The 12468-nt window shown below is 51.0% G+C and overlaps 1 protein-coding gene across 8 annotated transcripts in view; it reads right to left on the reverse strand.

Moving 5' to 3' along the window:
• Window positions 1-695: 695 nt before the first annotated feature.
• Window positions 696-12468, reverse strand: part of LIG1 (DNA ligase 1) — a 54000-nt gene continuing 42227 nt past the window's right edge. For all 8 annotated transcript variants that reach the window (XM_034945457.3, XM_034945462.3, XM_003814100.5 and 5 more), the window contains 7 exons: window positions 8544-8688; window positions 8304-8386; window positions 6536-6688; window positions 4514-4567; window positions 2890-3033; window positions 1120-1212; window positions 696-979 (listed from right to left, as the gene is read on the reverse strand). In XM_034945457.3, the coding sequence (XP_034801348.3) occupies window positions 896-979; window positions 1120-1212; window positions 2890-3033; window positions 4514-4567; window positions 6536-6688; window positions 8304-8386; window positions 8544-8688 (756 nt within the window). In that variant the 3' untranslated portion in view covers window positions 696-895. The remainder of the gene's footprint in view (window positions 980-1119; window positions 1213-2889; window positions 3034-4513; window positions 4568-6535; window positions 6689-8303; window positions 8387-8543; window positions 8689-12468) is intronic.

Consider the following 12468-nt stretch of genomic DNA (forward strand, 5'->3'; position numbering starts at 1 on the left):
ATCTGTGTTATTTTAAGACACTGCATTTGTCTTCCTTAACAGGGCTCACGATGGTGCCTCCCTGTGGGATGGCTGGAAGGTTAAACAAGTTAAAAAATATATGTATGTAAAGATTTTAGACTACTGCTGTCCAATACAATTAAATAAAATATTTGGTATGGCTGGGTGTGGTGGCTCACGCCTGTAATCCCAGCACTTAGAGGGGCTGAGGAGGGTGGATCGCTTGAGGCCAAGAGTTCAAGACCAGCCTGGCCAACATGGCGAAACCCCATCTCTACTAAAAATACAAAAATTAGCCGGGCGTGCTGTCACATTCCTGTAATCCCAGCTACATGGGAGGCTGAGGCAAGAGAGTCACTTGAACCCGGAAGGTGGAGGTTGCAGTGAGCTGAGATCTCATCATCGCACTCCAGCCTGGGCAACAGAGCGAGACTCTGTCTCAAAACAAAATCAAAACAAAACAAAATAAATTCGCATCCTCTGTCATGCTGGCCACCTGTCAAGGGCTCGGGCATTGCAGGTGGCCAGTGGCGGTCACACTGCACAGAGCAGATACAGAAGACGCCCACCACTGCAGGCAGTTCCATGGCTGGCACTGGCTCTGGCAGTTCCTAGGCCACGGCTACATGCTATGCAGGTGACACCCATGACAGCTTTGCCCCCAGAGTCCAGCACAGACCTTGTCACAAAGTAGCTATCCGATAATTATTTATTGAAAGAAATGATGGGATGAATCCCAGACTCCCAAGTAAGCCACCCCCTCACACACACACCCCTCCCCTGACTCTCAAAAACCATAGCCTGCCACAGAAGATTTGCTAAAAAGCAAAGGCAATAATAACCCTGGGGTCCGTCCAACTCATGCCCTGTACCCAGGCCCTAGGAGGGCGAGGGCTTAGTAGGTATCTTCAGGGTCAGAGCCTGAGTCCTCGCCTTGTTGGTTCTGAATCTGACTTTGCTTCCGGTACAAACAGGCCACCTGCGGAGAGAGGGTGGGACGGGGTGGTCAGAAGCTCCCTGGCTGCTCCCAACTCCACAAGGTTCCAGAGAGGCCACCACGCTAAAAAGCTGGTAGGGCCAAGCAGCTGGGCGGCCCACCCTTGCTTCCCAGGGCCTCACCTGGGCACTGGTGGTGGCCTGCTCCGGCTGTTTGTCTTCACGGACTCGAATAAACCGAGGGAAGCGAAGGGAGATGCCCTTGTCACTATCCACCTGCAGAAGCGGGATGGAGACTCCTGCGGTCCAGCCCCAGCGACCCCCTGTGCAGTCTCCTCCCTCCTCCACTCTGGACTGTTTCCTGATCCACACGACAGGGCTGAACGATGGGTTGTCATAAGGATTAAACAAGTTGACAAAGTGCTTGGAACCGTACCCGGGCACAGTAAGTGCTCAAGAAATGCTGCCTGTTGGCCGGGTGCAGTGGCTCACCCCTGTAATCCCAGCACTTTGGGAGGCCGAGGCGGGTGGATCACGAGGTCAGGAGATGGAGACTATCCTGGCTAACACGGTGAAACCCCACCTCTACTAAAAATACAAAAAGAAATTAGCCGGGTGTGGCGGCGGGTGCCTGTAGTCCCAGCTACTCGGGAAGCTGAGGCAGGAGAATGGGGTGAATCCGGGAGGTGGGGAGCTTGCAGTGAGCTGAGATTGCGCCACTGCACTCCAGCCTGGGCGACAGAGCGAGACTCCAACTCAAAAAAAAAAAAAAAAAAAATGCCACCTGCTACAGCCGTTAGGATAATGACGGTAATTCGGGCTGAGAGGCTGAACTACGGCGCCAGGGCATGGGTTCTAGAATCTGACTGTGGGATTCCAATCCCAGCTCCCAACTCTCAGGAGCCGCGTGATGCAGGGGCAGTTACTCAGGCTCTCTAGGGCTCTACATCCTCACTGTAAAATGGAGATGTTTGTGTCACTACGTCTTAGGGATTTTGAGAGGATTAAATGAGTGTCTATGAGTGACACGCTGATGACCACACAGCGCCCACTGCACAGCAAGGGCCGGATACACACCGGCTCCTGTGCCTTGTTACTAAGGGTCCCTGGCTGTCTAACGTGCAGCATGGTAAAACATTTTTAAAAATTAGATAAAAAATGTAAGTTCTTGGCTGGGCATGGTGGCCCACGCCTGTAATCCCAGCACTTTGGGAGGCCGAGGTGTGCGGATCACTTGAGGCCAGGTGTTTGTGACCAGCCTAGTCAACATGGTGAAATCCCGTCTCTACAGGCAAGGGTCACCATACCCAGCTAATTTTTGTATTTTTTGGTAGAGGTGGGGTTTCACCGTGTTGGTCAGGCTGGTCTTGAACTCCTGACCTCAAGTGATCTGCCTGCCTCGGCCTCCCAAAGTGCTGGGATTACAGGCATGAGCCACTGTGCTTGGCCTGGGAATTCTTTTATTTAAGAAAAGAATTTTTTTTTCTTTTTTTGAGACAGAGTCTTGCTTTGTCACCCAGGATGGAGTACAGTGGTGTCATCTCGGCTCACTGCAACCTCCGCCTCCCAGGTTCAAGCGATTCTCCTGCCTCAGCCTCCTGGGTAGCTGGGACTACAGGCACCCGCCACCACACATGGCTAATTTTTGTATTTTTGGTAGAGATGGGGTTTCACCATGTTGGCCAGGCTGGCCTTGAACTCCTGACCTCGAGTGATCTGCCTGCCTTGGTCTCCCAAAGTGCTGGGATTACAGGCACGAGCCCCCATGCCCGGCCCATTTTTAAAGAAAAAATGTTTTGATCTTTTTATCTGACACTCAAATAAAATGCAAGCTCCTCTTCCTGATCCTTACCTGGAAGAGCAGATGTGAGCCAAGGTCCCCTCCCTACTCTGCTCTCTGTGTGCCCGCCCAGAATCCCACACAGGGCCACGGCCAGGTCCTCTGCCACTCACCAGGCCCCGCGCAGCAGGGTAGATGGGGGAGAGGGAGAGGTCAGCGCACTTCACCTCCCACACGGCGCTGGGGTCCAGCCAGTGGTCGGGAATCACAGCGCCATCTATCCGCACGTAAGGGCGTGGGCTGGGCAGCACCAGGGCCTGCAGTGAGCAGAGGAAGAGAGGAACAGAGGGTCTGGAATCTCAAAGTCAAGGCCAAGTGTGTTGGAGGGCTGGGGAGAGGGAGGAAGGGAAAAAAACAGGCAGCCCCTTGAAGTAAACAGAAATAGAAAGTGAAATAAGGGAAAAGAAACAAGACACCCCCTTGAAGTAAACAGAAATAGAAATAGAAACAGAAAGTGAAAGAAGGGAAAAGAAACAAGACCCCCTTGAAGTAAAAAGTTGAGAAAGGTGGGAGTTGGGAGGAATGGGAGATGGAAAGAAATGAAAGGCCCTGGGGGCTGAGGCAGGACATTAAAGACAAAAAGAGGCAGAGAAAGGGCCAGAGACCTGGAGGAAGGAGACAGAGACACAGTGGGACAGGGACAGAGATGTAGAGAGAGAGGGCAATGGAGAGAGAGAACCAAAGAGTGGGACAGAGATGGTGTCAGGGTCCGTGTGTCCCCACCCACATCTTGTCTTGAATCATAGCTCCCATAATCCCCATGTGTCGTGGAGGGACCTGGTGGGAGGTAACTGAACGATGGGGGCAGGTTTTTCCCGTGCTGTTCTCTTGATAGTGAGGAAGTCTCACGAGATCTGACGGCTTTATAAAGGGCAGTTCCCCTGCACACGCTCTCTTGCCTGGCGCCATGTAAGATGTGCCTTTGCTCCTCTTTCGCCTTCTGCCATGACTGTGAGGCCTCCCCAGCCGTGTGGAACTGTGAGTCCAGGAAACCTCTCTTTATAAATGATCCTTTTTTTTTTGAGACAGAGTCTCACTCTGTTTCCCAGGCTGGAGTGCAATGGTGTGATTTCAGCTCACTGCAACCTCTGCATCCTGGGATCAAGCAATTCTTCTGCCTCAGCCTCCTGAGTAGCTGGGATTACAGGCATGTGCCACCACACCCAGCTAATTTTTGTATTTTTAGTAGAGAAGGGGTTTCACCATGTTGGTCAGGCGGGTCTTGAACTCCTGACCTCAGGTGATTCACCCACCTTGGCCTCCCAAAGTGTTGGGATTATAGGCATGAGCCACCACGCCCGGCAAGTCTTGGGTTATTTCTTCATAGCAGTATGAGTATGAAAATAAACTAATACAGATCCAATATGTAGGACAGACACTCATGCCTGAAATGCCTGTGACCATGACAACATACATTCACATTGATCAGGGCTCACAGGCACTTCACAAGGAGCAGCTATGGCACCTGCTGTGTCCTGTGGCTAACCCCTGGTGTGAATGAGGCACAGGGCTTGGGGAGGTGAGGCTCCTTGAGCAGGGTCACCAGCTAAGAGCTGGCAGTGCTGAGACATGAACCCGGAGATGCTGGACTCCAAAGCCAGCTCCACTGCCTGCTGCCCTCCTGCCCACACCTGGAGCCCCAAGATGGTGGAAGCCAAGAGCCCTGCATGGAAGGACTGTGCTGTCAGGGGAAGGGGGGAGAGGGGTGGAGGCTGAGGTGCAGCCGCCATGGCTCACCTTGAGGCTCTGGTGATGCTCCTCCAGCTCCTCATCGCTGAAGCCAGTTCCAAGCTGCAGGGAGGAAGTGGGAGGTCAGAGGCTCAGCCGGCCACAGGCCCAGCATTTGCTCCTGCCATCTAAAGCTGTGTACACTCGTGGCCCCCACCCCCTTCTGGTCTATGCAGTATCCACAGAAAACCAGGGAAGTAGGGAGCTGGGGGTGCGGAGCATCCAGCCAGAGACTCCCGGGTGGGAATGCTCTCCCAGCAGGCCTGCCGGGAACCACTCCCTGTCTTCCGCTTTATGGAGAAACTCTTGCTGCTTCCACTGTCTCCCTGGCCCCAGGAAGTCACTCCCTTATGCCCACCCACATCCTCACTGCCCAGTAACTGGCTGTCCTCACTTCCAGTCTTTTTTTTTTTTTTTGAGACAGGGTCTAGCTCTGTCACCCAGGCTGGAGTGCAGTGGTGCAATCTTGGCTCACTGCAACCTCCACCTCCTGGGCTCAAGCAATCCTCCTGCCTCAGCCTCCCAAGTAGTGGGGACCACAGGCATGCGCCACCACGCCTGGCTAATTTTTAAAAAAAGTTTTTGTAGAGGTGGGGTCTCACTATGTTGCCCAGGCTGGTCTCGAACTCCTGGGCTCAAGTGATCCTCCCGCCTCAGCCTCCCAAAGTGCTGGGATTACAGGCGTGAGTGGCCATGCCCAGCCCATCTCCAATGTTAACACTGCCAAGAGCTTCTTTCACCTACCAAAATAGGAAAGGCTTTAAAAATTAGCAGTAATGCTCGATGCTGGCAGATATGCAGCAAGTGGGCAATAATCACCAATATAAACGTCACCTGGAAAGCCCCTTTTGCATTGAGAGTCTTAAGGATTCTTTTTGCCTTTTGTCCTGGCAATAGCTCATTTAAAAATCTATTCTAAGTAATGCAAAATGGTGACAATGCAGATTGGTGGCCAAAATATTTGTGAATTATAAAAATCACTTCTGTCACTGATCGTTTAGGTTAACGGACACTAAGTAATCACGTTACCCATAAGAACAAAGCTGGCAACAACTTCCCCACACAGCCACAGGGAGCTGGTTCAGGACACAGCACTATGTGCTATGGGGCACAGCACTTGAAAACTCTTGTGCAGGCATTCAGGTCCTGTTGCCATATTGCTTAAGGACATATACAACATTGAAAACAAAGTACTTCCAGGGTAAAAAGGCAGAAAAGAAAATTACTCATAGAGAAGGATCACAACTTTGCAAAAATGTAAATAAAACATTCCCTCAAATGTCACTACTGCGTGTCTCTGGGCAGTACGATTCTAGGTGATATTTTGTTCTGTTTCTGTGGCAAAAGACCCAAATTTGTCGGAGAGGGGAATATAGGAAATACGTAAGAAAATCTAGTCCAAAATGTGCACAGCTTTAAGAAAGACTTTAACTTGAAAAAAAGTAAATCACTTCACATTTCCCAGAATTCCTTGCAGCTAGGGGTGAGCCACGGAGCAAAGTGATGAGCAACAGAACTTGAGCAGAAGGTGTTCACTGGCTGAGGCTGACTCAGGGTCCAACGCCCTTTGCTCTTCCCTGGTGCGTGGAGCAGGCATTGGCCATGAGGGCTGGAACTCCTGCAGCCACATTGTGATGATGAGGCCAGAGGCACGTGGCAGAAAAAAAAATGTGGGGACAAAAAAAATGTGGGGAGAGGAGGAACCTGAATCCCTAATGGCATCAGACTGCCCCCTCCACACTTCTCATTTCATAACAAAAAAATTATTTTCTTATGTGAGCCACCACTATTTGTAGCTAATCTCAATCTCTCACTGACACACATTCCTGACATCTTTCTATCCCAGCCTGTTTTTCTATATGAAGCAAGAGTTGCTCATAGAACCAGAAAAAGTAAATAAAAACTGGGGAGAACGGATCCTTCACAGGGGGATGTGAGCGCCCCTCAGTCTGGGTTGTGCAATAGGAAGTACCCCCGGGAGTCTAATCTCCTTCCCTCCTGCTTCTGCCATCAGCCCCAGTTCCCCAGGACCTTGCATATGGCCTGCAGCTCCTCACTGTCCTCGTCGTAGGAGGCCAGCAGGAAGCCCCCGTACCGGCCAGCCCGCTTCCCCCGGCCCAGGTAGGCGCCGATCACCACCAGGTCCAGGGTGTCACCCACGCCATCAAGGTAGTCCTTCTTCAGCTGGGAGAAGGGGAGGCAAGAGATGAGAAGGGGGAGCGCCCAAGGCGGGGCCCTCACTGCTGGGGAGGGGCTCCTCGGTGGACTGAGGAGGGACTGGAAGTAAGTCTGAAGGGAACTTCCAGAAGGAACCCCAAGGATGGCCCCTGGGAAGAGACTGGACATGGGAAGGGTTTCTAGGTTTAAATAAGAACAAATGGGGCCGGGCGCGGTGGCTCATGCCTGTAATCCCAGCATTTTGGGAGGCCGAGGCGGGTGGATCACCTGAGGTCGGGAGTTCGAGACCAGTCTGACCAACATGGAGAAACCCCGTCTCTACTAAAAATACAAAATTAGCCGGGCGTGGTGGCGTGTGCCTGTAATCCCAGCTACTCGGGAGGCTGAGGCAGGGGAATCGCTTGAACCCGGGAGGCGGAGGTTGCAGTGAGCCAAGATCGTGCCATTGCACTCCAGCCTGGGCAATGAGAGCGAAACTCCGTCTCAAAATAAATAAATAGATAAATAAGAACAAATGGGAAACGCAGGCGGGATCGATGGGACCTCAGGAGTCAGCCTTGCCGCCGTCTTTCCCTCAGGACAGAGACGTGGCCAACTCACTCCGGCCACTCCTCCAAAGGGAGAGCATTTTCCCATTCATTCAGAAACGTTCACTAAGTGCTAACCATGTGCCAGGCAGAAGCTCAGCCCTGGGGGCACAACAGTGCTATTTCCTGAGACAGGAAAGGTCTGTGCTGGAGGGAAACCAGCCACAGACAGACATAAGTACACAGGAAGAGCTAGTCAGCAGGCCTGGCCGGCTCAGTGCCACAATGCCTCCCGCTCCAGTCCCCTTGTCCACCCCTCACTGCCCCTCTCCACTCAAACATCCATCAACTCTTACTAATGACAGGCTCCTGCTTGCTGGCCCTCAACACATCCGTCCTCCACTCGAGGGGAAACCCCAGGAGCTTCGCACAATGACAACCTGACTGTGACTCCCAGCACGGAACCCCCACTGACTTCCTGAAACCTTCAAGAGGAAGATCCAGTTTTATCTCACAGTGGCCCCAGGTGCTGCCTCATCTGGGGCCTGCTCCCCACTCTGAGCTCACCTCGCGCCTCGCCTGCCCTTGCTCCCTGCACACGCAGAGCCTGCTCCTCCCTCAGGGTCTCTGCACCGGGTGTTTTCCTCCCCAGTGCTCTGTCCCTCACTTTGGGAAAGACTCTTCCTGATCATCCGGGGCACTCCCAGCGCCCCCTTGCTGGCCCGGAGCTGACTTGCTTTTCTTCATGGCGCCCACTCCTGCCTGACTTTCTCTTATTCATGTCCTGGCTTAATTCCTGCCCAAGAGCCTGGCCCGACACAGGCGGCAGGCTCAGGAGAGAGAAACCTCATCACGCTGCACCTCGTGGGATGTGCGGTGCTCGGGCTGGGGCTGTTCTCCATCAGAACTCGTGAGCAAGCGCTTGCAGCAGGGAGAAGGTCTGAACTTGCCTGCAGCAGGGGGCTGGTGTGGGATTGTGAAAAGGGGCCCTGAGCTCAGACAGGGGACACAGTGGAGGCTCGAAATCCACTGCCCAGCTGGGACAGACCTCCAGACCCGGGGCGGAGAAGGCCCGGTTGGGGGTCGGGAATCACCTTGAGCCAGTTGTGCGATCTCTTGGCGATCTCGTAGGTGGCATCAACATCCAGGGTCTTCACCATCAGCCCCTCGCAGGAGTCTGAGGGAGACACAGAAGCGTGGTCCTTGGGAAGCCCTGCCTCATAAGCGCCGGAGCAGGCAGGATTCTGGTCAAACGGTCCAGGACTGGGGACAGGCTGGGAGGCCGGGGTCAGCGCAAGCTGCGGACCTCAGGAGAGAAAAGTGAGCACCCTCACCTTTCACCGACTGCTCCAGGAACTCGGCGATCTGCTCGACGTCCTTGGTGTCCAGGGAGGTGGCGAAGACAAACTCGCCCTCTGTCTCCACAAAGTTCTCCCGGAGCAGCTGCCGGCGCCGGGAAAGGGGCTCACGTACCAGGGACTGCAGGGCCGGCGGGGAGAAGAGAGATGAGACATCTTTGTGAGAATAAAGACAATAAGCCCTAAATGTGAGGCAAACAGGACATGTGCGGGTCACAACTAGTGACAGGGTTCGTGGAAAGCCTTGAGGGAAGAACCCCGACATCAGAAGGATTCCAAGAGCTTAAAGCATGGGGCTAGTCACTGGCAAGAGGGCCCGACACCATTTAGAGTCAGTGACTTCAGGAGCATCAGACGGGGGGCTGCGGCCTTGCTGGAGCTTGAATTAACACTTTATGGGCATCTCATCAGGTTTTTTTGTTTTTGTTTTTTTGAGACGGAATCTCGCTCTGTCGCCCAGGCTGGAGTGCGGTGGTGCGATCTTGGCTGACTGCAGCCTCCGCCTCCTGAATTCAAGCGACTGTCTTGCGTCGGCCTCCCGAGTAGCTGGGACTACAGGTGCACGTCACAAGAGATCCACCCACCTCAGCCTCCCAAAGTGTTGGGATTACAGGCGTGAGCCACTGCATCCAGCCTCATCCCCAAGATAATTTAAAAAAAAAAAAAAAAAAAAGTCCTCCTTTCCTTAGAATTCCAAAAGTTTTCACTGAGTTTTTCCAGCACATTTACAGTTTTGTGTTTTGCTTTGAAATCAGTTCCAGCTGGACCTTGCAAGAGTGTGTGTCAGAGAGGAAGGGGGTGATCTGAATGTTTTTAAACAAAGGACAAAGCAGTTGTCTCCACATGTCAACACTGACTAATCCGTCTTGTGGCTTTGAATTGCTTTTCTCTTTTGTTCGATCGGTTCCCATCCACGCGCAGTGTTTCTGGTCTGCCCTTTGCTCAGGGCTTCTCTGTGATGATGTTAAACTACCTTCACCGCTTGCCCTCCAGGGGAACATTCACGTGTTTTCCATGGACAGTTTTTTTCTGTTGTAAAATTGTGCTCATGAACATTTTGTATGAAAAGATGAGAGAGAGGATCCACAAGGGTTAAGCAGGTACAATTTATCTGGGGTCAGACCATTTCAGGTTTACATCCCAGCCACACACTTCCTAGCTGGTGACTTCAGGCAAGCGTTTCCCTCTGTGCACCTCAGAGCTCCCATCTGTAAAATGCAGCAATACCTACTCGGGGCATGTCTGGGAAGATCAGCTGAGCCCGTGCTACCCAGTGTAGCCGCCACCAGCCATGTGTAGCAATTGAGCCCTTGAAATGTAGCAAGTTCAATCTGAGATGTGCCAAGGGCAAAACAGTCACTGGCTTTAGAAGACTTAATCCAAGAAAAGAGTGTAAAATTCCATGTTAATAATTTCTTATATTCATCACACATTGAAAGGACAATATCTTAGACATTGGATTAAAGAAAATATGATTTTATCTGTTTCTTCTTACCTTTTAATATGGCTACTAGAAGCTCTAAAATTAGAAATGTAGGCTACTGCAGTGGCTCATGCCTGTAATCTCAGTGCTTTGGGAGGCGGAGGTGGGTGGATCACCTGAGGTCAGGAGTTCAACATCAGCCTGGCCAACATGGTGAAACCCCGACTCTACTAAAAATGCACAAATTAGCTGGGTGTGGTGGTGGGTGCCTGTAATCCCAGCTACTTGGGAGGCTGACGCAGGAGAATCACTTGAACGCCAGAGGCGGAGGCTGCAGTGAGCCAAGATCACACCACTGCACTCCAGCCTGGGCGACAGAGTGAGGCTGTGTCTCAAAAAAAAAAAAAAAAAAAAAAATCATGGGGATGAGGACACATTAAACAGAAAAAAAATGATATACTTGACTACATAAAAATAGTTCATCCATGTTCAACTACTACTAATAAAAAAATTTGTAAAAGTAATAGCTCAAACAAGTCCTATACAACAAAATAGGCCATCAATAAAGTTTAAAGAAGGAATATTTGAAGGAATGAGAAGAAGTATTTGAAATGCTCATGGGAGACAAAGGAACCAGCTGAGCAGGGATGATCAAATCCTGCAGAAAAACCCACAAAGTATCCAGTGTTTGGAAAGCACCTGATACTTGACTTTCCTCTCCCCAGACATCACGGGAAACAAAAATCAGACTCCGACTGTCTTCCTACAGTAATTTCATGTAGTGAAACGTCAGTCTGCATCATGAAATTGGGGGTTTGAGCACCAAAGGCATCTCTGCATTAGAACCACTACCAGCTCCACCTGTCCCGGCGACGGACAGATGGGCCTAACAGAGAAAAAACGTTTACAGACCAGGAAGACATGAGTGAGAACCCACCAGACAGGCAGGCAAAAGACACGCGGAGGCAAGTCACGGAACAAATACACGCGGCCAACAAACCTGAAAAGATGCTTGATCATCAATATCCATTAATAAGACAGAAGTGACCAAGTTACCACAAGATCGTGGTTCATCTACCAGATTATCATCTGGGATGGGCCGGGCGTGGTGGCTCACGCCTGTAAATCCCAGCACTTTGGGAGGCTGAGGAGGGCAGATCACGAAGTCAGGAGATCACGACCATCCTGGCCAACATGGTGAAACACCGTCTCTACTAAAATACAAAAAATTAGCCAGGCGTGGTGGTGCACGCCTGTAATCCCAGCTACTCGGGAGGCTGAGGCAGGGGAATCGCTTGAGCCCAGGAGGCGGAGGTTGCAGTGAGCTGAGATCATGCCACTGCACTCCAGCCTGGGCAACAGAGTGAGACTCCGTCTCAAAAAAAAAAAAAAAAAGATTATCTGGGATGTTGATGATTGCAGCTAATTTTTTTTGAGAGCTTCCATGTACTAGCTACTGAGTTCCACACCCCATCCCACCGTTTAGCCCTCACCCTAACAGATAAAGCATCTGCCACTGTTAGCTCCTTACTGTAGATCAAGAAACTGACACACAGAGAGGCTGAGTCATTCATCTGTAGCCATGCCGCTAGGAAGGTTAGGGCTGGGATATGACGGCATGTGGCCTGGCTCCAGATTCCTAACACCCTAAAGCAAGCCATTCTCAAACTGTTGTCTTGAGGCCTCTTTACACTCTTAAAAATTATTCAAGGCCAGGTGTGGTGGCTCATGCCTGTAATCCCAGCACTTCAGGAGGCCGAGGTGGGCGGATCACCTGAGGTCAAGAGTTCGAGACCAGCCTGGCCAACATGGTGAAACTCCGTCTCTACTAAAAATACAAAAATTAGCTGGGCGTGGTGGTGCACATCTGTAATCCCAGCTACTCAAGAGGCTGAGGCAGGAGAATTGTTTGAACCTGGGAGGAGACAGTTGTAGTAAGCTGAGATCACGCCACTGCACTCCAGCGTGGGTGACTAGCAAGACTCTATCTCAAAAAAAAAAAAAAAAAAAAAAAATTCAAGACTCACTCCATAGAGCTTGTTCATGTGGGTTACGTAATATTATAGTTATACCTATTAGAAATTTAAAATGAGAAATTAAAAAAATAAATCCAATATGCTAACCCAAATAATTTTTTTTTTTAAATAGACACAAGGTCTTTCTATGTTGCCCAGGCTGGTCTTGAACTCCTGGGCTCAAGAGATCCTCCCGCCTCCCAAAGTGCTGGGATTACAGGTGTGAGCCACAGTGCCTGGCTCTAAATAACATATTTTGATGAAACATAACCTATGTTTTGAAAAACTGGTGAGACTACAGGCATTATTTTACACTTTTGCAAATCCTCTAATATCTGGCTTAACAGAGGTTGGGTTCTCCTGCATGCTTCTGCGACACACTCTTCTGGTTGCAAGACATGAGGAAGATCCACCTCATGCCAATGTGGAGTTGGAAAGAGAGGGACCTCGAAGATATCCTTGA

Source organism: Pan paniscus, chromosome 20, assembly GCF_029289425.2.
Source record: "Pan paniscus chromosome 20, NHGRI_mPanPan1-v2.0_pri, whole genome shotgun sequence".
Classification (NCBI taxonomy): domain Eukaryota; kingdom Metazoa; phylum Chordata; class Mammalia; order Primates; family Hominidae; genus Pan; species Pan paniscus.